At 42.7% G+C, this 25,071-nt stretch overlaps 1 protein-coding gene across 2 annotated transcripts; it reads right to left on the bottom strand.

Moving 5' to 3' along the window:
* Window positions 1-425: 425 nt before the first annotated feature.
* Window positions 426-23,723, bottom strand: HEATR6 (HEAT repeat containing 6). 2 transcript variants are annotated; one of them, XM_039508315.1, is made up of 20 exons: window positions 23,464-23,723; window positions 20,323-20,430; window positions 19,728-19,868; window positions 17,809-17,924; window positions 16,108-16,222; window positions 15,661-15,762; window positions 14,949-15,086; window positions 13,444-13,739; window positions 12,863-13,040; window positions 11,238-11,444; window positions 10,530-10,629; window positions 9,968-10,320; window positions 9,111-9,233; window positions 8,400-8,486; window positions 7,112-7,246; window positions 5,643-5,765; window positions 4,087-4,211; window positions 3,100-3,196; window positions 2,306-2,510; window positions 426-1,533 (listed from the first exon to the last, which is right to left on the bottom strand). In XM_039508315.1, exons 1-20 carry the CDS (start codon window positions 23,698-23,700, stop codon window positions 983-985), a joined length of 3,537 nt encoding a protein of 1,178 aa, XP_039364249.1. In that variant the 5' UTR covers window positions 23,701-23,723; the 3' UTR covers window positions 426-982. The 2 variants fall into 2 exon arrangements, with proteins under 2 accessions (XP_039364249.1, XP_039364250.1); XM_039508316.1 differs by lacking the exons at window positions 19,728-19,868; window positions 20,323-20,430; window positions 23,464-23,723 and adding an exon at window positions 18,501-18,629.
* Window positions 23,724-25,071: the final 1,348 nt, after the last annotated feature.

Here is a 25,071-nt window from a genome sequence, read left to right as displayed (position 1 = left end):
TAATTTATACTCAAGAGATGACATGTCCAGCTAAATCACCAAATAGGAAGAAAATCTGGAAGACAGAACCGCATCGTGATTAAGTACTATATGCAGAGATCAAACAAACAAACTATGCCCGGGATTTTCAATACGGCGTAAGGAAGTTAGGGTCCCAAATCCTCTATGCCAAAATCTCAGCCCATATTCTATGAACATGGTTACCCTCAAGAAACCAGCTGCAGCTCTTGGGCTAGTAGGATAGCATCTTGGTTGCTGTACTGTACTATCAGACTTGGGATTATAAGTCCAAGACTCGGGTAGGAGTTTATTTTTGAGAAGAGGGGAAGTCAGTGGCCCTGCACCGAAGAAGAAGTCCTCCTGTGCAGGAGGGCGGCCAGAGTAGATATAAAAGTGTGTGTGAATTGATTTACATCAAGCTGTTATTCAAGTATTCCAACTGATATTTGAGTTTATTGTACAAGTGCATTAAATGTGACAAAATGTCATGCTGAGAAGAGTATACCAACTCTCCATATTTATGATCAATCTGACTTCCAGAAAAGTTAAGGCAAAAAATACCAATTCTGCCCGTGTCCTTTGGGGGGAAGCTTTTGAAGATAGCAGCCAACCATGATAAAAGGCTTTGGAAACGAGCTCATAAAAGGCTCTGTTCTTATAAAATATACAAAGAATAAAAAGACATTTGTTTTCAGAGTGATAACTCTATATCAGATCAGTCATCAGCCAAACCAAATGGAGACAATTTACAACGAACTAAATAGTAGGAAAGTAAAGGAGATTAAATGTTTTTTTTTTCAGCATTGTAGACCTTTTTCTCAAGAGTTTCAACTGATTCAAATAAGTCTGAAATAAATGTTTTAATGTTGCCAATAGGAAACCTCTCTCCTGGACATCTTGCATACATGAAAGCAGTGTACTTCCCTCTGCATATAATCAGAAGGCACAATTTACTGGTCATTAAAGCAATGGATTTCTCTTCCTAAGCCTCTGTCAATTCAGCGGCGTTGATGTGGTTTGTCAAGATATCTTCTAGATAAGCAGCTACTACTACTTTAGCTTTGCCTTCTGACAGTTCCTCAATACCACAAATATGCTCAATAGCTCTTTTCAACAATCTGTCTCTTTCATGGGAGTTTGTGTGTATTCCTGCTTCATCTTCTTCAACCCCCGATTTCATATATTGCAAGACATAGGATCTGATCACATCCCCATTTTCTGCTATAGTTTTCCTAATGAATGGCAGGTCTGTACTGTTTGCCAAGCTTAACAAATGAATCAGAGCCTGGCAGATCTGCGTTCTTAGGCTGGCACTGTATTTGAACTCCAGAAAGTCCTCGGTATCTTCACTCTTCTGCAAAGCTATAACCAACGCACTCCAGATCTGGGAAAACTGTTCAGTGGTTCCGTAGCGCTCCCTTTGGGTAGGGATGGAGAGGGCCATAGCAGATTTGATTCGGACTTTGAAATTCTTGCATGATTTCACCACTGATGTAAGAGCATTATAGGCTTGTGCAGTCCAAGGAGCTTCTCCTAGGAAGCGCACAAGTTTGCAGTCAATAAAATATACAAAATCAATGTTACAAAAGCAACTGTTCACAAACATTTATTACACTGATCAACCTTGTCTTCATTTGAAGGCTCAGGATTTCTGCCATAAACAGAAAATTATCAACTGCGTTTTGATTTATTGAAATAAAAACTAATATTCTAGCCTTTTCCTCTATAGCTGAAAAAAATATACTCAAGTGACATGACATTTAGACTCCACTTGTGTAGCTTATATAACAATTCTTCCAGATAATCAGAATGATACTTTTTGGAACCTCAGTGATTGAGTAGATGCCATTCATTACAAGGCAGAGGCCTTAATTTATTTTGTTTTGGTTTCACTGAAGGATCAAATTTATTAGCAAGTCCAATATTTTTACATTATCCTGAGTCACTAACCTCCATATCTAGTACCTGCTGCTGCCTTGATCCTTCAAACATGCACATACTTAGTACCATAAGTAGCCATATGAAAATCAATGTAGTCAAGTTAAGCATGTAAATAAGTGTTTGCAGGAATTAGGTCTATTTAATATCAAATGTACATTCTGGGCCAGATTCTTCCCTTGAATGTGAAAGAAACATTCAGCCCTTTGAGGATTTATTTTCTCTCTCTCTCTCTCAATTCCAAACACATACATATGCCAGATCAATTCTTAGTAAAACACAACCTTAAGATTCTTTTTTTGCACAGCTCATTGTGCATTCCCAAAGAGGTCAGCGAAAATGTTTAAAAAAGGAAGATTTTACTTACCAAGTGGCAAGGCAGGGTTTTTAAATACGTTTCCCAGCGCATAACATGCATTCCACCGTACTTTCATGGTAGCCTCACTCTGGACAGTAGAAATAAGGGCCTGAATGGATTCCTTAATGGTTTCACTAAATCTGGGTTTTACTATGTGATATGGTTGAAGGAAATGAAGCAGATTTCCTAGGGCCCGGACTGCATTGCTCTTTACCTGAAACACAAAGCACAAATTATATTTTCAATTTATACACATGCATCTGGCAAGGCCTCTCGGTGCATATAGAAAAGTAATTAAATACCTATAGTGCTGAAATAAAGTAATTTTTTTTAAATAACTGAAAAAAACACACCTTCTCATACCCTGTCAAAAAAACAACCCCTAAACTGCCTCTTCAAAAAGTTCCTGGGAAAATAAGACAGGCTTTACAAAATGCCTGGAACGCCAACCAACTTAGGCAGTGTCCAACAGACAAGAAAAAGCTACACTTTGCACTTCCCTCAATGTAAACACCTAAATGCCAGCGGTCCACATCTCCAGATGAGATAGTATTATTTTATTCTACACTAATCTAATGGTGGATATGGATTATGGTAATGCCAGTTGGTGGAGTCTCAACATATTTTGCAATACAGCACATAGGATTTGTTTATATGCAAGTACTACCATCAGCTTCCCTGGTTATTCCATTCTTATGGATTACTCAAATAAAACACGCTGTAATAAAAAGTTAAAAGCAAGTAATGGGTGATTTTAACTTTGCTTTTGGCTTTATTCCTTTCCCTGCCCCGCTGCAGCGTACCTTGTCTTTGTCCTTGGATGCTTCAGTTGCTGATCGTAACATTTTCAGTAGTAGGAGATCTGAGAATTCCTCTTGGAAGCTCTGCCCGATCATTTCCCTAGCAAAATAAACCATACACCATCCAGGATCAGAGCAGTCAGAAACAGAAAAGACCAGATCAGAGTCGATCCTACTGTCAAGATAAGATACAGTCCCCCTATATAGGGTACATAATTGACTACGTTGACAATACTCTTGATTTTAACTAAAATGCTGAGATGTAAGACAAACACTGAGCATAGTAAAAGCATATGATATTACACCTAATTTAAAATGTAAATCATCATTGCAGGAAATCCTGCTGGTAGTGCAATAAGACTAATGAAATGCAGACATTCATAAACTGCTATCTGAGAGACAGAAAACAGCATAGGAATCAATGGTAAATTCTCAATATGGCAAAAAGTTAACAGCAGGCTGGTCCATCGTTCTGTACTAAAACTGGGGTTGATTAATAAATATATTCACGATCCTATTTACCCTTTCATGTAACACAAGAATAAAGGAATATTCAATGAAATCAAAATGTAACAAATATAAAAAAGATAAAAGGAAACCTCTTTCTTATGCAGTACATAACCTGTGGAAGATATGAAACTAAGAGTTTAATGGAATTCAGAAATGGATTAGATCTGGATAATGAAAACATCCACAAGTTACAGAAGGTAGGAACACAAATCCTCACGCTTTGAGGAATAAGGCAAACTCTAATTAAGAGTGGCTAGGAAGAAGCTTCTTGCACAGGCACATTAATCCATAATGTGTCCTCTACACGGGTTCTTAACCTTTCTCCATCAATTATGGTAGAGAACACGGTCAAATACAGGATATTGATCTATTTGGACTATTGGTCTGCTCAGGTATGGCAATTCATATATTACTGGGGGACTAATAATAAAGATCTCAAGCCATTTATAAAGTTTTATTAGCCAAAATGTTGCTACCTACATGTTGACAATCAGCGTGTCTGTAAGGTTGCCCAAGGACCAGGCTGCTTTGGCACGGACGTTTGGAGACTTGTCCTGGAGGGAATTCAGGATAGCATTTGCTGTGTCGGCAACAAACATCACATCCTAGAGAATTAAAAGTTTTGTTGTTTTTTTAAAATGCAAGGAAGTTCTTTTTTAAAAGATGGGTGGATTTCCTTAGCTCTGTACACTTCATTGTCTTTATCGTCACAGTGAAATCTGCACAAACACCAGCTCCATTAAAGCAACCTTCTGTGCTAACAGCTTTAAAGTATCTCTAATGTTCCCCATACAGCTTTGTTTCATCTCTACTTAACGATCTAACTCTAAAGTGTCCAAATTTGCTCCTCTCTTGGGTGACTGCTTCTACATGATTTCACTGCATATTTTAATTTCATTGGTACTTTAGTTACTTTGATTTAAGCATAATTACCTGGACTGACAATCTCATATTCATCAAATGCCACTGTCGAATAAGTAATTGCTTCTCCAAACTCCCTGTTGAGCTGTCTTCTCTAATCTTCACTTTTGTGGCATGTTATATTTCGTTTCCATTTCCTTGCCTATGATTAAAGCTTTTCTTTCAAAATATTTCAGACTAAAATTTCAACTTCAGCTACGGTTCAAGTTTGTCAAAATAGTCACCCATGTAAGACTTCACAACCATGCTGCAAAAACGACGGAATCCTCTCTTGCAACCAGACGGGTTAACATGGCTCCAAAGGGCAGTTTGGTCCACCTGCACAGTTGCAAATCCACCAGCCATACGCACACACGTCTCCCAGGCCCCGCTGCATGCTGTGCTGAAGGGAGCTTTACAGTGCACAGGGACAGACTCAGCTGCACCTCTTAGAGACACAGTACAGAACTCGCAGTCCTGACAGGGGCTATCGTCGCTCTTAACTAACTTTGCATCCTCCCCATTCTGGGCTGCTCCACAGTCCCTGCCTAACAGACAGTTCTAGGCCTAAGTTACAGCAACCTATCCCCAGCTGCTCATGGGCCACAACACTGCCTGGAAACTCTGCAGCATTACGTGCTGTGACCCTATTCCTGTCATGCTGCTCCAGCCCCACCCTCCACATACCCCCTAAGCAAGGGCTTGTGCAGGAGTCTTCAGCCCTACAGCTGCTTTGTGCAGTTCCTGCAGCGAGGCAATCCTCTCCCAGCCAGATCCAGGGCTTTCAGAGCTTCCTCCTACCTAGCTGGCCCTTCCACCTGACAAAGGGGCTGTGGAGGGTGGGGGGGTGAGGACCTTGCACTGCACCTACAGACACTCCCCCTCCTGCCACATTTCACACAGCAGAACTGCACGGGTTCCATTGCCTACAGTGCCCATAGAACAGAGTCGTCAGGGTTGGAAGAAGCACCAGCAAACTGCCAGAATATTTCCAGCTAATATCTCAGCGTGTTGTATTACCATTGGCCTAAGAGAGAGGCCTGCTTCCCACAAAGAAACCTCGTGCTCTACAGCTTGCTGCTCAACAAATGCATTGTTAAGAGCTCCAAGTCAGATAATAACGGACCACTGCTAACCTGCCTAAGACATGAGAAGAGGACGTAGACTCCAAGGGCTCGTGCAGCAGCAGCTTTCACCAGGGGATTCTCACTGTGATTCAGCCCCAGTAGTAGCGTGATGCACAGTATCTGCTGGTCATCCTGCAATTAGCAACGGAAATGGAGAGAGCAGTGGTGACAATACTGTACTGCAGAGCCCCCTCTTTCGGGGGAAAAGCAAAAGCTAAGAACTGACGTGTGTTTTAAAAAACGAACACCAGGAGTCTGCAGAAGCAATGAGAACGTCCCGTATTCCTGTACGGGAAATAAGTGGAAGAGCTGGCTGGCATCTAGCTGCTACACAGGAGACAGGAGTACTCCCCACTTTCAACAAATTACCCCATGCTGGTAAACGGGGCGTTGTTGATTTCACCAAGCTGTATCTTTGTGATACAGTGGCAACCAGCTAGGGCATGTGTGCTGGGGAAAAAGGAGCAACAAAAAGGATTGGGGCAGACAATAGGTTCACTACCCACCTGGATGGAACAGGAACGATTGGGGGGAGCCAACATGCCATGAGAGAGAGTCACTCTTCAGTGTGAAAGCATTAAAGAGGGATCATAAAGCACGTTCAAGTTCCCATTGTACGGTCTGTGAGTATACAAGCCTGCAGCCAAGTCAACTGTGCTGCATCAGAGCCATAGGTCAAAGCGGGCAATGACTGACACCGAAGTCTGAAAGGGAAGTGGGATCAAAGTCCAGAGAGATGAAGTACACATTGTGCTTGGAGAAGTCGGACCAACAGAATTCCAGGGATATTGCTGCATTAGCAGTTCCTCTGTAACTGAGACCTGGCAGGGTTCTCTGAGGCAAGCAGGGCACAGTGACATGAATGGAGCTGCACAATACAGTGGCTATATGCTGCCAAGGCTTTAAAGTACAGAAGCATATTTCATTGTGTAAAAGGAGAGTAATGCCATCAGACTCAGTTGCAATTGAGAGAGCAAACATTACAGTTTCAGCTACATTTTGCTAGCCAGCCAAATGAAAAAAAAAAAAAAACAACCAAGTGTGTGAACAACATCAGTCCACTGCCTTCAGTTCAGCTGTCTGCATGCTTGGCTGAATTTTATCAGCAAAATAGCAGTATCTTCCACATCTCACCCACAGAATGAGATTCTAAAGGCCTTTGTTTGCCATGCAACACAACCAAGCTATTCAACCAGGCCATTAATATTCAAGGCCTCAAAGCAGTCTAGCGCTTGCTTGAGTAGCCATCTCCTAAAACGCTCCACAATCAAACTTTTTGAATATTCCCAAGCATGCCTTTTCCAATCTTAATCGGTAATCATTTACACAGGGTTTTTTAATATGAAAAAAGTATGAAGATTGGATGTAAAAAAAACAGTGACTCCATCCTTCATATGAATTTAACACAGGTTCAATATTAATATAGTTAAGAGAGATAAAAGCAGAAGACTACTACTAAAAAAGATATCGTATTTTACCCGCAGACTGCCGAAAGCTTCCGGTAAGATAGAAGAAAGAGCATCACAGGCACTTGTCTGAAGGGTAGGATGTTGAGCATTCTGAAGGGCACCAGGTAAAGGGCCATTTAACATCATAGTCCAGAAGGTTACAACCTGTAGCAGAGAAACTATGTTTACCAACTAAAACCATTAGACAATTGATGCTGATGTCAGATGAGCTTGACAATACTGCCCATGTCTCTGAAATGGATGGTCTTTTCTAAGATCATCTTTAAAACATACCTAGTATCACATCAGTGAGTGTAAACAAGCATGAAATTGACTACTACAACTATTGGAAATCTTAAAATAGTTAGTTGTACAAATAATATTTTGGCTCAATCTGCTTGTTTTGTTTCTGTTTTATTCATTAACATTCCCTAAAATTATTTTTAAAATAGCCTTCAGTTCACAGAAAGAATACTTAACAGACCTACATTATTGCCAGAATCCCAATTTCTCAGCTTCAGTGAGCTTGACAAAAACAGCCCCAAGCAATGGATTTCTCTATGATCACATGCACTGGGGTATCAGCCACCTACTCAGTTCTTGTAGCAGGCAGAATATTGACACAGGCTCTTGGAGCACTTTACTATGAAATGTCACTGAAGCTGTAGTGCATATCTATCTAGGGTTTTATATAGCACCCCTATCATATGTGGTATCTGAGCTCCTCAATATTCTTCCTGATCCCAAAGCTACAGCAGAAAGCAGGAGCAAAGGGAAAGTGTACAGTCAATACTTGTGTCTCATAAAAAGCACTTGTCCACAAATCTAAACAATGCTAGTAGGTCTAATTTTAGGCCTAACCAAACTTGACAGAGCCCTTTATGTATAAAATTTCTGTCTCAAGTAGTCAGACAAGAGATGCCCATCATAACTCGCTGTCGCTTTCTTAAATTAGCTTGATATTTACCAGGAGGTTTATTCAGCTTTGACAAAGGTTGCCGTAGGATAGAACACGAACGAACACACACAGTGTTCAAATGATAAGTATTAACAACGGCAGTTCTTGTCAGTTCATTTTAATAGCAGGAAACAGCCTATCAGAACAAAATCCTACAATCCATGCTTATTTGTAGATCTTTACACTGTCATAGCTTGCTGACTCAGTGTATACCATACCAGCATCTCAAGATACTTTGTACTCCCTCTCCACTTTACATCAGATTGTTATATCCACATTCAGGTTCAATTACTTTGCAGCAGATTTCACGACATGAGGGTTAACTAGGTGGAATCCCACCCCTAAGGTCCATATACCTACCAAGTTGACAGGTACTTTCTCATTGACAGCAATGGTTGAATCCGGTTTGTGCTGTTGTACTATGCCTGTGCCCAGCTCCTCCAGAAGCTGCCAAGAAAAAAGAAAATGAACTGGCTCCTTATCAAAGCAAACTCAAGTATTATTTGACTATGGAAATATTTAGCACAAACCTCAGTCATTTACACAATGAATGAAATCTGTAATTTAACGTTATTTTATATTACACTCTGTGACTGCTAGCTCAGAGTTAGTGAAAAAGCTCCTCCTAAATAAGGTCTCCAAGTAGGGCGACATGGCGAACAACTGTGCCGAGATGGACAGAAATGTCTTATGGTATCCAGAACAAAATGAAAACTCCCAACTCAACTGTTGTTAGTGTAATAAGTAAGGGTCCAATTCTGGAATGCTTCCACAGCATTCAATGGAATTGTGAGTGCGAAAAGAATACAAGATTGGGGCCAAAACGTATATTTCTTGATGTCCTAGAGTACAGTAACGCACAAGTAGCCATAGTATGGAGAAGGGATGGGTCTTGTTTATAGTATACTGCATGAAATAGAAACATAGAAGCGCAGTCAGAGCTCTTTCCACACAATTGTCTTGACTTATAATAAAGGTATTTTCACATCAAGATTAATTACAAATACTTTTAGAGCGTATGTACAGAGCAACACTCGGTAAAAAGCTATCTGCATTTCTCCAAGCTCTTACTTTGGCACCGTGGAGCTGAATGGACGGATCTGTTTCCTCCATGCATTTGCAAGCCACCTCTCCAAGCTCTAACAAATAGCTCTGAGCCACAGAGAAATAGCCCTTCACAAGAAGTGCCAAGACCTGCAGAGTAGGAAAAAAAATAAATACTGAATGGAATTTACCAAAATGAAAAGAGAGAGAACGTTTTATTCAATGCAGTAACCACACACTAAACTCTAACATGAGCGCTAGAAAGTACAACACAAACTAGTGAACACAAAAGATATTTGGGCCCTGTAGCTTCTATTCCTGTTTAACAGGACATATTGAAAGCACTATCAAGCAGGAACTCGCAGTAAATTCATTGCTCAAGTTTAAGTGAACTCTCCTGTAGCTAACTACTACCTAAGCACAAAAGAATCTGCAAAAGTGACAAGCCTTGAATCTCCTGTAGTTTGGCTGTCCTGGTTAATGAAGCCAGCTGTGACAAGGATCCATGACTCTAGTAAGGGAATGAGGCTGCTTAATTTCCTTGGGATGGAAGTGACAAAATTATACTTTTCTACACTGTTGCATAAAGAAAGACAGAGGTGAGTCTCAATCTTCCTATTCAGTGCTTCACTCAGGCCAAAGTCATCTATTGTTAGTATTTCACTTATAGATCTTTCTAGTCAAGATTTAACTTGTATGCAACACTGGAAAGAGAGGCTTACATAGAGAATACTCCTAATTCTTATCAGATGCATACATGCCCCATCATCAAACGAGGTTACCAAATCATAAGGGCAGAAGAACCGGCCGATACTGGTGAGATTTGATATTTATTCTTAGTTTCATACATTTAGTTGGCTCTTCTAATAGTTGTCCATTCCTACCTGTAAAGATTCCAGTCGAACAGGAGATGGTTCATAGACAGTACTAGCTGTGAAGCTAGTATCGCTATCAGAATAGGAATCCTCTCTGGGCAGAACAACAGTGGAGATACAAAGACGTATGAGCCAACAAGGCTCTGAAGATGAACTCTCCCAATTGTCCGTGGGTTCCCCTTGTGAAGGTGGTGCTCTTCTCCACCACTCAGAGGAACTGACGCGACGAGGGGTTGCGGTACCGCTGTTACTTAGTCCGGAAGAACTGGGCTGTTGCAGAAGTAACTGTACTTCTGGTGAAGGCGCTTGAGCGGATACGACAGCGCCTAACAACGTGAGGCTGGAAACCCGAACATTAACATCTGTTAAAGAGAATATGGGAAAATAAAATAAAAGGTAAACACCACTGAGCAGTGGAGTTATTTACATAGTTACTAATCATGGGAAATTTTTCTAAATAAATAAATAACCAAACAAATAAAATAAAAAAATACTAGCAATTAAGAATTCGTGCTGAGTTAAGAATCAACATATACAGCGAGAAAAGAATCCAGCCCAGTGCAATGCAAACCTTTATGACGAATGTATGGCTTTATCTGGTTCCAAACTCTTGTCAATAGACCAGGTTTTAAACGGCTGTACGGTGCATTCGATACCAAATTTGCAAGGCACTAAAACACACAAAAGATAACCGGATGAGAGGTGATAGAGACCAAGCTGAAAATGTGGCTCTCTCATTTTGTACTGTGAGTTAGGTCATTTAGGCAGCTACATTGATTAAATTTGCAAATAACTGAAGAGAGACGGTCAGTATTTGAAAATCTGCCCCAAAAGCTTTGCTTCTAGAACAATTACTGTGATCAAACATGGCCAACCATAAAAATCGAGCTAGGGAAGGAATATTTTAGATTAAAAACTCAAATCAAAACTGCCATTAAAAACACAAAAACCTTTACAATTATTTTTTGATAGTGAGTTCTACAGCACTATTTTGTACATCTGCTCAGCAAAGAAGCCATAAGAGAAATATGGAAACAAGAAAACTGTGTTCAAGAGAAGTAATGGGACTTTCCAGGCAGACTCTCTTACAAAGCTTGGCAAATTAAGAGAAAAAACTGCTGTTTTGACCCAGGCAGCTCTCAGGATTTTTGCATAATTGCCCTGTCTCAATCACGTCTGGAAAGCATGAGGTCTGCTTTGAAGGTCATTAGAAAATTGCTTTGAGGCTGAATTGGAGACACTTACAAAACGTAAGCCCATTCAAAGCAAGCATAAGTACCTTGATGATTTGTGTAAGGGTTTGTGAGGAGGATTCTGCCACCAGGGCTAGCAGCAGACAGCGATGCAACTCTCTGATGCTGGAAGCAATCGTTACAGAGAAAGGAGTGAAAGCTCTTTTATGGTCATGTGCGTCTTCAGCAACAGAAAGAAACTGCTTAGAACCTTCCAAGGTGGCGGAGAGAACCTGAAGAGCACAGGCCCGAGTCTGAAATGATACAATATTTCAATTCTGTTTCAATCAAAGAAACTGTGGGAAAATGTCAAACCTTCCTTATCCTGCTTTTTCACATTCTGTGTGTGCCTATTACACAGCACCTTTCTCCTCGCTGGAAAAAACAGGTTACTGTGTGTGTCCGGGCTGCAGGATATGCTAACATCATGGAACCCAGCTCTGCTGAAGCATGACAGCATTTTACAAACACACTTAAGACAAAATGTCCTTGGCCTCCAAAAACCACGTTAATATGCAGAGTATGTACTCTGTTAACTGCACAAATATTATGACTGCAGGTCAACCAGAGATATTCACAGGCCTGGCTTTGCAACTCAGTTATTATCCAGCGTCCATTTATTTTCATTATTGGGGTATTGGGATTCAACATCTCATCCCTCAGGTTTCCTTGGATTCTCCTAGCAAAAGCTTATAAATGTTCTGCCCTGTACCATTCAGCGTCACCACAGAGATCTTCACATCTGGAATTCAGGGCATCCTAAAATGCACGATTTTGGACCTTGCACATCTTTACTATGCATCAACTAGCGATTTGTAAATGCTAAGGGAAAGTGCCCATCCAGCTCAAAACACCTGTCCTTTTGGGGGGTTGGTTTAATCAGGACTTTCCAGCTTTTTTCACCACTCACCTTAATGGCTACCTCCTCTAGAAACAAACTGAGATATCTTCACATTCATTCATATTCTGTTTTAGTTGCCTTCCCCGGTACAGCAGTCCATACATTTATCTTGTGTATGAGAGAAGCGCCACCATTTCTCAATTTGAAGGGACCATCCCCACTTTTTGAACCTCTTAGGGCTTGTCTACATAGAGAAAACGCCCACAATAGCTGGTGAGCACTAGCTACTCCACACTAATTCTCTATGTGGACGCACTGAGTGCGCAGTAAGAGTGCCTTTGTGCACATTAGCTTAATACACTTTGGAAGTGTGCTACACTAAACCTCCAGAGGGCACCCTTAGTGCGCAAGAAGAGTGTCCACATGCGGAATTAGTGCAGAGTAGCTACTGTGCTTTAAATTCACACCGTAGCTTGCTGCACACAAACTTTCCTGTGTAGACAAATCCTTAACATAGTGTGAAAAGTTCTCTTTTATCTCTTCTAATTTGACCAACCCCTTTCATACATTTTGGAAACTCTTTGGTCACCTCAAAATCTTCTCCAAGAAAAGTAAGTTTAACTCCAATAACCTGGTCTCATAATTTTAGAGTCTAAATACATAACAGATCCTTTGTTATCCTAATAAAGCAGCCTCTTTTAGTCCTGTGGTACAGTGCGACAGGCCACAAAGACCCCAGCAAGACTGCTCTAGTATACTAAAGTTCAAGGAAGGCAAATCTGAAGACTAGTTCTTGAAAAACAAGGCTTTCGGGACAGCAAATTCCCTTACCTTTGGAGAGGGATCCTTCAATGCAATAGTCATCAAGGACACAGACTGTGGGCTGCCTATTCCAGGTGTATCAGGAACAAATGCTGACCAGTAGCCATAAAGAACTTTTTTTTCTATTGATTTGATAGTGGAAAGGAAACAGGCTAGAGCCCCTTGACGAACTTTGGCTTGATAAGATCTTTAATGAAACAAAAAGATGAATTAATAGCAGCTCTGAAAAAAAGAATTGATTTGACCTCATTTATTCAGGTTCCTGACTAGCTATAAGAACTTCAAGTAGAATAGCTAAGGCCAAAAGGTAAAAAAAGTATCAGTTTACTTTCAAACTACTACTAATTACCACCTTTCAGCTTTCTTAGTTAATAAATTATATAAATCACATTAAATGATTTCTCTAAGAGTTTCATTTAAGAATCCAGTACTGGGATTGTGTGAGTGGGAGGGTGAGTAAAACGCTGCACATGTACAAAACCGGTGCCAGATCTACAAAAAGCAATATTTAACATGTGTCACAAGCACGATTGTTATGAATCACAGTATTATTTGCTTCCATGCTTTACATTGACATGAACAACAATAACCTCATTTTGCTCTGTATTCCACCTTCGGCATCAGAATACTCCGACTCACTGCTGCTGATCCTTTTCCAGCTGGGATAGCATGATGATAAGTGATCCTTTCCAGCAGGCATGTATGCAGCATCTAATGTACGATTCCAGGGATTTAGACAAGGACTATTTTGTGCATTGCCTGAATGTAACTGAAATATATTCATTCCATGGATTGCTCCATCTCCTACATCACTTTCTAATTCTTCTTTCACTTCTTCCCCCAATTGTCCTTTCTTTTGTTTCCCCTTGGACTTTTTCCTTCGGATCTGTGTTAAGAGAAAAAAAATAACACAAAAGGCTGAGACAAAAGTAAGAATTTTGCAACAAGAAAAGATTTTTTTATTCTGAAAATCTCTTTGAATGACAACAAAATCACTTCTGAGAAAAAGAGAGACTATAAAATCCCAAAAAGTAGCATAAATGAATAAACTCCAGCATGGTCAGTACTTAAGTTCACCAACATGGAGATGCATATTGTATAAGCACCTAAATGGCTTATTGTAGGGAGACAGATTGTCTTCAGCCAGTCAAAGAAAAAGTTTTGGTCACAGGTATTTAGTTACTATTATGAAATAGTGTTATATAAATGAATTATACATACACTGGCAATCAGATCTTAATCGATTTCAGCTTGCATACTCCATTTATTAATGAGACAAAATAAACTTACTAACATCTTAATGTCCCATAGGTACATGTTACAAGACTGGTTTGCTTGGACATTTTGGATGCAAACCTCTAGATATATATGCTAACCTCCAACTATCAGTGTAACTACAAGAATTTCCACAATTCTCCTTTATTTTTCTTTAGAAAAAAAGTATTTTTACATTGAGACACTTAACGGTAGGATATCTTTTCAGGTGTTTTATGTACGTGTTCCTGTAGCTCTTTTGGCTTTATAGGAGATACTCATTAACTTTAAAAGAAGATTACAAGCCAACAAAATGACACTACAGCTTTATTTTGTCTAATGTCTTTCATGTAATCTGTAACCCAAAACACTTTACAGGGTTAAATAATAAACAGCAAAGGGAGAGAGAAACTGAGATACACGAACAAGGGAGACAACTCATTTTTAGATGAGCCTGACTTCCTTCGGAAAAGTAAAAGTGATTGTGTGTTAGAAGAGAAGTAATGTAACTTGTGATGGAAAATGCCACAACTAGTCTGCCACCATCAGTCCCACATCTGCAGGCCACAAGTTCTTGACTACAAACGAATAACTGATGCACACAGCTAGAGTCAATCAAATCAATCTCTGCAGAATCCTACGTTTTAGTCATCTGACTTTACGAGCAATTTGTTAATCAGTGCAGAAATTTATAATCAATGCCATTAAGGCAAGCAACGTGAAATACACCACACGCTGAGAACGTGAAGGAACTTGCAGCCATTAACACCAGAACAGGAAATATACAGTCAAAACAAATAAACACACACAAAAATCAACATGTGGTATAATTTAAGTTTACCCCTGTTTGCTTAACGGTGCTCAATTCCGACTGCTCCGGTTTGACAGGTGATCGTCCATCATACTGAGGAAGTGGAGCAGGGTACAAGACTGCAGGCATTTCCACGTTCAGTCCAGGAAGCCCATAGAACATGCATTTCTAAAACAGTAACAAGAACACCAGCGTTCTGGTCCATTTGGATATGCAAAGAATTATCATATATTCAGGTGCTCACCAATTGTTTTCAGTTTACCTTACGACTTTCTTCTCTGGGTCTTGTCTCCCTAAGCTCACACCCAAGCTGCCAATGGCAGGTAAGTCAGCATGAAGAGACTCAAATAGCACAATAAAATGTCTGTATAGTAATTCTGATTCTCTAATCGGACATGTTTTGGCAACCAAATTCAACTATTTCTAGAAGGATTTTAGCAAGGGTCCAGCACTGAAGCTAATGGGAGACTTGCCTCTTAACCATCAAGGCGTTGCCACCCCTTTCTTTGTGAGAGGAAGTACAAGTCAGAGAACTGAAGGCTTTATCATATTCTAGAGAGAACTTTTCCCCTTTTTCCATGTCCTTCATTCCATTTTTCAATCTTATCCTCCTTCCCCACACATCAGCTCTCCACCTGATTCTTTTTCCTGTCTTCTCTACCTTTTCCCACTTAAAGTGAAACAGGAGCACACACTATAGTCTGTCTCTCTAAATGTGGATTTAAACCAAGAAACTATTCACCTTTAATACAGCAAGAAGGGACCCAAGCTGATCAGTCTGCATTAGCTTCATCTTCCCACCGTTTAAAAGCGACTGGATACCTTTCAGAGCATTCTGTAACAGCTGAAAATAACTTTGAGTTAGGCAGCACACACAAATACAGCATCTTTCAACTTATGAATTTCATATCTTATATAGCGCAAAACAACACGACTGCTTAGCACCACTGAGATACTTGGAACTATTTTCATATTACTGAAGTAAAATGAGGTTAGAGATATTAGCGAAGTCTCAGCTGGCAATATTCCAAATCACAAGATGTGTACAGCCTCTGCCAAACAGGAAACCTTTGATTATAACAGACTTACTCTTTTCAAATCAAATTTTAAAAGTTGTCTAGATGTTCCACTGCAAAATGTAGCATAACTTTATAATTAGTGTATTTCAGCAGATTAGACTCATACATACCATACAAAAAGTGATGTCATCTACATCTGAAGTTTTTGAAGACTGTAAAACACTTAGGAAAGTTTGAAAGCACAGACTTCTGTAAGACTCATCTAAGTATGGCTGTCCAGGCACACTAAAATGAAAGCGGATGCAGCTAGTCAAGATGTGGCTCTCAATATAAAGCTATACAAATTGTTCTTACAGATAACGTTACAAAAGCTCAGATCTCTCCCTCCCCAGCACAGCAGAGACATGGAGTGGGACTGCACTTTGGCACCTACAAAGGATGAAACTCTAGCACCATAAATACTATCTGGAAACACTGGTTAGTAAAATCTCAGTACACCTTAAATTTAGTCTAACTTCTGGCTTCTCCTGCCTGATTAAAGTGGATTCCTATGTTTGGTTTTCCAGGCTGCGAGTAGGTGCAGAATGACACCAAGAGCAGCAGCATCACTATTCTGCTGGGAATGTCCTCAGACACGGGTGCCCAGGTGAATTAATGAAGCTGCATGCGTATATCTTGGGATACAATTTAGCCCTTAATATGACTCTGAAAGGCTTTTACATTTTCCTTCGTTTTCACAAAAACAGACTGCCTTAATGCAGCGACATTTTTTTTTTTATTTAAATCGCCACCCATCTTCCTTTACTAATGAATATAAAGAAGGCAATCACTACACCACTGCAGCCTGTGCTACCTGCGTATCAGCTTATCATAACATGACCATTAGTGCAGTGGCTCTAGACTCATTAAACAACTTTCTTTGTGCTGGATCCCTCAGCAGCTGGTGCCCATATGTTTAATTACTTCAAGTCACCAGAGTGCAAGTTTGATAATGTTCACAATAAGACTCAAATACTGCAAGTGATTTTCCTGACAGTAGAATCCAATTAGAAAAATCACATTCAAAAACACCAGACGCTGCACTTTGCTCATATCTAAGTGACCTCATCCAGGACCTCGATAGACTCTTCCTTTTTAAGGGTCCCATTCCATGGGACATCAAACCTTCCTTCATAATTGCAAAGCTCTTTGGAGCAGGTCTAAACTCCTGCTGGCTTAGACTGATTGATTATTCAATCTAAGTTTGTCATAGACAAACAAGAAAAAGCTTCCCTCTGTACTTGAATAGTTTAGTGGAGGTTTTCGGATGTAATGAGATCTTGCTCTGGCATCAATTTACTAATTCTTGGAATCTTATAACAAATCATTCATAGACCAACCATTCAAGATGTAATCAACTGTTTCATAAACATTACCAACCACATTAACCAACTGACTACTGCTGCACAGACCAGGTAGCACAACATACCTGCCTTTTTCCCCCCCTCCCTTAAATTAAATGTCTTTAGAAATAATTTTAGTTTTGGAAATCTGAGAATTCCTGATTTTCCCCAAATGAGTATGAAAACGGCTAGGAGCACTGCGGTTTAAACTTTCACACACACAAGTCATGTTTATAACTTCCAGGATGTAGCACAAAACAAAGCTGTTGGGGAAAAAAAATCTCCTTTTGGCTCTCATCAAAAGGCAAAGTCCCATTAATCAATGGGACTAATTCAATGCAATGGGACCTATTTACATGGCCCTGAAACCATCGCATTGCTCTCACCTTTACTGTGCTTAGCAGGTGGACTGAACAGGCTGTCAGCATTTCCAGATGCCCATCTTTTAAAGCACCCATACAAATCACTTGAAAAGACTTGATTTAATACCTGAGACACAGATTTGCCATGCTGTGTACTGCTGCCCTCCTGAGTTCCACATCAGGCTGAGCAAGATCACTGAACTGTACCAACAGTCCGCTCTTCCCCAGCAAATCCGGGAGATACTAAAATAAACCATTAACAGTCACTATGGGCCAACAGGATACACAGTCAGATCTGGTGAATGCAAATCATTTGGCAAATTCCGTTTTTACTTCAGAACAATAGATCTACAGTCAATATGATATAAATCAAGCTACTCCTTAAATCTTATAGCTGGGTATAGATATACCAACTACAGAATAGGTTTGACTGATATTCAAACAGAACTAAGATTTCTATATCCTCTGATTAGAAATGATGTTCAGTTGCAAAGTTGTCACTCGATATTATGGAGGCATTGGTCATATAGTTCAGACTCAGTCCCATTTTGTACTTAAGGAGAGCTGCAACCTCCTTGTTTTGTATGAAAAATATAGCACACCCTTCCCCAATCTACAGCAATCTCTTTGCGTATAGATTGAATTTTCTGAGCATTTAAAAGCAAATCCATTAACTAGTTTATAAAGTAAAATTAATTAAAAAATGTGTTCTATAAGAAATGTACTGTCTGCGGCAGTCTTTTCTCTGTCCCGAAAGATCTTAACAATGGAACAACATAGACACTTTACATTTTGCAGATAATTAAAGTTAATTAATACCTTGTACACAGAGTATATCTGAAGACACTAGGTTGTAATTAAGCTAAGTTATTAACAATTGTTGTATCTAATTGCTATTGTTATACAGCCTACAGACAGGTTCAAGTCAACAGCTCTAGAACTCTTAAGAGGTATCACTGTGACATCACAGGTAACTCAACCCATTAATACCTTTCCTCTACAGCTAATTTGCAAGCAAAAATTGTATTGGTTGTAATGAGTCAGTGGTGTCAGGGAGACTGCACATGAGTCAGGAGTTCACAGTGGTAGGCCACTTAGAGCAGCTGTCACTGCTCTTTAAAGAGCCTATAGCTTCATGCTAACTTTGGCATCAGTGCGTGAAAGGCTCTCATAGCACTGCTATTTCGGCTCCATTGTACAATGAGGGTTTGATCCTGCTGCTGCGTGAATCTCAAGTTCCCGCTGAGCGCACGAAGCCCCGAGGGAGTGTGATGAACACCCTGCAGAGTGATGCATAATCCAAAGCCCACTCCTGCACAGGAATCTGCCCTTATAGCAGGAAATGAGCTCTCACAGGGAGGTGGTGCACATGCTGCAGAAGGGCAATTCTGTCTAGGGTCACCTCTCCATCTGGCTGAGATGGGGACACCATGGGCCGGCCAGCCTTCACCCAACCATCTAAACCAATAAGTCAATTTCAAATTAAGGTCCACATTCACCAGTGTGCTGTAGCTGCTTTGTGCTGATCTGGCGACGCTAAGCAGCTGTACCAGCAGATTAACTGGCTCATGTGCTCTGGCTGCTTTGGGGTTACTTTGCCCTATAATGATGTTACAAGTGGAAAAAAATATGAAAAAAATCTGAAGGGTATATTAAAACAGTTTAATCTAATCTGGAACAACAAACAGTAAAACATAACACTATGGCTATTGTACAGCCTCACAACAGGGCAAAGTTAAAGTTGTTTGGTGCCTTAACTGTGAATTTCTTACCTTAATATGTTTGGATTTCTCTTCAGTGTAACCTTAACTTTGAATTTCCTGGACTTGTAATGCTTGATTATGGAATTATTACAACATCCCTGTAATGTGCTTTACCCTTCAATTACTGACACTATGTTAGGAGTTAATGTTGGGAGTATGTGTGTCTGGGAATATGACATTTTTCTTTTCTTTTGGAGGAAAGGAAGGGGAAGGGAGTGTAGGGATCTGAGGCTTTGGAGTTCACTTTCTCTTAGCAATAAATTCAGCACAACTTTCAACCTACCTTCTGACAATTAGGTCCATTGTTGTAAACAAGAGCTGTTAAGGCTTGCAGAATTTCAGTGTGTGTCCAAGAGCTGCACTGTTTGAGAGCAGAGATGGAATAGGACAGAAGAAAATCCAAATTCTGTTCATCAACCACTACCTGTCATCATAAAAATACAGAATTTAAAAAGAACTTCCAAAAGGCATCCCTTATTATATTGCACATTGTTCAAGTCAGGGTAACATTCCTTTAGCTGGGTAGTGACTCAATTGATTTGGCTGTTAGAAATTCATGCTGCTACAGAAACAGCCTACATTTATGAAACAGCCATGGGATTCTTGTTTTCCCCAAGACCGAAGGCATGATACACAAACATTTCCGTCTCCTGTGAGAGGGTCAGCACATGTAGTTCTTACATCAGCAACCCTTTAGCCAGGCATAGCCAAGCTAGGACTGTAGATCAGAAGAATGGCAGGATGAATAGGAAGGTAAAAATCCAAGCGCAGTCATATTAGGTTCTCTCTATTGGTTCTGTCTCATGGAGGCGAGAACCCTTTTGGCCCACATCCATATGCCTGGAAGGGTAGGGACAGAACAATCAAATTTTCCATACCTGGAATCTGTTAAGTAAATGATGAATGAGTTGACAAACTTTGTTCACAAGATGTTCCTGATTGAGATGAACCAGTTGACAGGCTTGAACAAGTAGAGCACAAACATCCTGGATAAAAAAAGAGGCAGAAGCCTTAATGATTATTTATCACTGAGACAATACAAAATTGTGGCTTCAGAGTAGAGACCATCCCACCAGCTAAAGTCTCAATTGTGCAAATGGATTTGCATGGGCAGAACACCTAGATCCACGGTCTAGATAATACTTAGTCCTGTCATGAGTGCAGAGGACTGGACTAGATGACCTCTCGAGGTCCCTTCCAGTCCTATGATTCTGTGTGGAGCACAACTGAAGTCAATAGAGCACCTAATGAGTAGACTGTCCATATGACATAGGCATCCACCTGCTGGATCTGCCTCTAAATATGCAAAATACCACTTAAGAATCTAGCACTGAGATAAATAATATTTAAAGACCAAGGTATAACATATAATAAAGGCCAAAGAAAAAAGAGGAGGAACAGAGGAAAGAAAAAAGGAGCAATATCTAAAATATTAGGGTGAAAGGAGAAGATTATCATAAGCACTTCCCAAAATGAAAAGAAAAGCTGTGACTGCTGTGAAAAACAAATAGGAAGACTAATGGGTAATTAAAGATTGTTACTGATTTAATGTCAGAGTAGCATGCTATATACAATGGACCCACAATAAAGGGTCCATTGCACAATCTTCATTTCTGCATAGTTAATTTATTCCCCCTACAAAACAATTTACTACGATGTTGTGCAGTAATCGAGAATCTAAATGATGCAGAGACAGGAAATTGTCAAAGAAAGTCCTAACAACCACCTTAATTATGTCCATCATCTTCTCCTACCCACGGCATATAAACCAGAGATGTCTGCTACCACTGACCTTACCCCACTGCACGTGACTATTATAACACAACTCAGCCATGGCTTCCAGGCTCCCTGCTGCAAGAGCTGGAAGCATGGCACTCCTAAAAGCTGAGACTCTCAGAGTATGTCTACATGGCAGCTGGGAGGATGCTACCCAGGATGGATAGACAGACTTGAGCTAGCATGCTAAAAACAGCAGCATGGTCGTGATGGCTTGGGTTAGTTGCCTGAGTATAAGCCCACCTGACCCTCTGGGTACTCACTTGAGTGCCTAGCCCGAGCTGCCACCTATGCTACCATGTCCACACCACTGTTTTTTGAGCACTAGCCTGCAAGAGCTAGTGCATGTCTGTCTACAGGCACTTTGAAGTGCCTTCCCAGATGCTGTGTAGACAGAACCTCAGGATCTAGGCTTCTGACATGACAATGGGGAGCCTGAGAGGCTAAACTCAAGCTGGGGCTCTCAGGACTTCCAGGATTCCTGCTACTGAGCTGGGCTTCCCCAGAATGCCCAACTCTCAGGCCAGCTGGCTTCCCAGGCTATGGGATTCCGGCAGCCCAGGGAGCCAACTTACCCAGGAGGTTGGAAGCTCTGGGGTCCCCAGTCCTGGGGGAGCGGGCATGGCCAAGCTGTCCCAGAGCCTGCTAAAGGGGCGGGGGACTGTGAAACTGACATGAATCATGTCAATTTCACAGAGGTACTGTACTGCTGGGGTCCAGGAAACTTACTTCCTCTCAGAAACAAGGTATTTTGGAACTTCTAGTTCTTGGAAAATTTTGAAAAAAATCAGGTTTGGTCTGAAACCAAACTTCAAAATGATAAAATTTCCCATGAACTGGAAATTCCAAATTTTGGACAGCTCTAGCATGTTGTGACCTATAGATAAGCAAGTAGATCTATTAGCCATATGTAGAGGGTAGATGGGGGGAAGCAGGCAGAGTTATCATTGTTGTAACACCTGGAAGTGGGCAAAGGGCGCCTGACCCATTTCAATTGCAGCATAGGAGCAGAGCTAAGGTTAATGTTAATGTTACAATTTCCTGACTGGTGTTTCAGCAAGAATGTGGGGCTACACCAGCAAGGAAACTGGTTCAACAGTGGATCGCCAAAATGACCTGGTTTACACTTGAAAATTGTACCAATATAACTATGCTGGCTGGAGGATGATTTTTTTTACCTAAACAGTTATACTCGTTAGTAAAAGCGCTAGACATAGCCATGCTGGTATAAAGGCGACTTATGCCAGTATAGTTATTCCCCTTCCCACATGGGAATAGCTATACTGATCTAAAGCACAACTATCCTGACAGAAGTGCATCCAGACTAGCGGCTGTACCACTACCTACACTGTTATAGCAGGAAAGAGGTACAACTTTCTAGTGTAGGCATGGCCATTCTGAACGTTTCCTTCCTACAGGTGGGCTGAGAACAGGCCTGTACTGAACCATTATACTCAACTGGGGCAATACTCATCCCCCTCCATGTTATGGTTTAAATCATGATCAGTCTCTGGGGGCAGGTGGCTTTTCCACACAGAGAGCAAACCTGGGGGGTGGCGGCAAGGGAGCACCCTGAGTGATAGCCTGGCAGAGTATTAGGAGATAGGACTTTACTAGTCCCACCCCACCCAGCTTCCTTTACTCCATACCCTCATTCCTGCCAACCCTTCAGAGCTGGTACAGCCCCTCCCTGCCCCCGCCCCAGCTTCCACCCCACACTCACCTGGGTCCCTTCCCACCCCACTCTGGTCCCCATTTCCCCCTCCCGATCCCTCGACCCCGCCTGGAGCTGCTTGGCCCCGCACCAGCCCCGTCCCTGCGAGCCAGCTACCCCCTGTTCTCGGGGTCCCTGCCCCCCCTGTCGGGCTCATTCCCCAGCCCGGTACCCGCGGGCTCGCCACACCCCCCCCCCGGGTCAGGCTCGCCTCCCCCCCCCGGTTACCTGCGGGCTCGAGCTCCCGTGTCAGGCTCGCCGCCCCCGTTACCTGCGGGCTCGGGCTCCGTGTCAGGCTCGCCGCCCCCGTTACCTGCGGGCTCGGAGCTCCCGGGTCAGGCTCGCCGCCCCCCCCCCCGTTACCTGCGGGCTCGGAGCTCCCATGTCAGGCTCGTTCCCCCATTACCCGCGGGCTCAGCGCCCTCATGTCAGGCTCACCCCCATTACCTGCGGGCTCGCCCTCCCCGTGTCAGGCTCGTCCCCGTTACCCGCGGGCTCGCTCTCCCCGTGTCAGGCTCGCCCCCGTTACCTGCGGGCTCGGCGCCCCCGTGGGCCCCGGCGCCCCCGGGCCGCAGTTCTCGGAGATGAGCTGGTCGAACAGCAGGTGCAGCTCGGTGCGGCGGCCGCTCTCGCCCTCCCGATCCGGGCCGGACAGGGGCCGCAGCGCGCCGAGCCGGGCCAGGTAGCGCCGGATAGAGCCGCGGGGCTCGGGCTCAGGAGCCGCTGCCTCCTCCCCAGGCCCCGCCACCGACACAGCCGCCGCCATCTTCCCCGGCCGGGCCGGCGTCAGCGCTATGGCAACCGGGAAGCACTTCCGGGTCAGGGTGCCTAGGCGCCCCTTCCCCGCCCGCCATCTGCTCCTTTGCACCCGGGGTCCAGTCCCCAATCGCCCCCAGCTCTCTGGCCCCCCGGGGCCCCATCACCATTGCACCTAAGGGCGCAGCTCCTCTGGCCCCCGCTCCCTTGGGCCCCAGGAGGCCCCAGTCCCCATCACCCCCCCCAGCTCCCTTGGGCCCCAGGGGGCCCCAGTCCCCATCACCCCCCAGCTCCCTTGGGCCCCAGGGGGCCTCAGTCCCCATCACCCCCCCAGCTCCCTTGGGCCCCAGGGGGCCCCAGTCCCCAGCTCCAATGCCCCTGAGGGTCTCCATCTTCCCCAGTCCCGATCGTATGCCCTAGCTCAATTGCACCCCCATGGGTAGGGTGACCATCTTTCCCTGCAGGGCTGGCCTGAGCTCTGCCCCCCACCCTGGGACTGTCCCGAGCTGCTCTCCCAAGCCCCCTTCCCTGCGCGGGGGCAGGCAGGGCTTGGGTGAGCAGCGATGCACATACTAGATAGGGTGATCGTATTTCCCAAAGACTGTGACTGGTGTTGCTGCTCGCCAGAGCCCTACCTCCCTCCCGTGCCCAAGGCTGGCATTGCTGCTCACACACACACCCATTCCTCTGCACCCCGCTTTTTTGACAAAAGTGGGCATTTGTCCCATTTGCTCTTGCCAACTGATCAAAAGAGTCGGGACGGCTGGGATGGGGCTTAAAAAAGGGATCGTGCTGGCCAATACAGGACGTATGGTCACCCTACCCATAGGCCGCAGCCCCCCATCACTCCCCCACTGGACACATGGTCAATGGAGGTCAACCCCAGCTCTACATGTGTACCTGTCACTTAGGGTTCCTGCAATTTGGGGGGCCCATTATTTGTGATTATTAAAATTTGGGGCACCCAGAATTTTGTTCAATAGAATCCCCTTCTCTGGGCACACAGCAGAGGATTGGTCCCTAACTCGGTTATTCTCAACCTTTTCTGTACTGTGGCCCCATATTAGTGCGGAAAAAGGTTTTGGGACACTCAAAAAGTTTTGGGACACCCGTCCAATCTGGCTGGGCTGAAAACACACTGCCCAACTAATACAGCAGATAGATCTCTATTTGATTGGGAATCCAATGACTGAAACAAGGAATAAAATCCCAGACCTTTAATCAACTCATCTATGTACAAACATAGGCCCTGATCCTGCAAAGATCTCCTCACACATATGACTACACAACCCCTTCCCTGACACAGCTCACAGTTTTATGCTCGGAAGAATTTATATTCCTCATGGAAACACCCAGTCCAAAATATTTGTTGTTCTTATTT

This window comes from Mauremys reevesii, linkage group 20 (genome assembly GCF_016161935.1).
Source record: "Mauremys reevesii isolate NIE-2019 linkage group 20, ASM1616193v1, whole genome shotgun sequence".
Classification (NCBI taxonomy): Eukaryota; Metazoa; Chordata; order Testudines; family Geoemydidae; genus Mauremys; species Mauremys reevesii.
Note: the sequence above shows the minus strand (reverse complement) of the source record. Positions and strands in the feature narration are given on the sequence as shown.

Bases quoted from the DNA above. Each gene is read 5' to 3' on its own strand.
- HEATR6 (XM_039508315.1), bottom strand. From the start codon at position 23,700: ATGGCGGCGGCTGTGTCGGTGGCGGGGCCTGGGGAGGAGGCAGCGGCT. The intron at 16,223-17,808 runs GTATTAAATCAA...CTTTCATTTTAG, and splicing joins ATGGCAAATCTGTGTCTCAG to TGTGCCTGGACAGCCATACT. The intron at 10,630-11,237 runs GTACTTATGCTT...TGTGTGTTTTAG, and splicing joins CCCTTACACAAATCATCAAG to TGCCTTGCAAATTTGGTATC.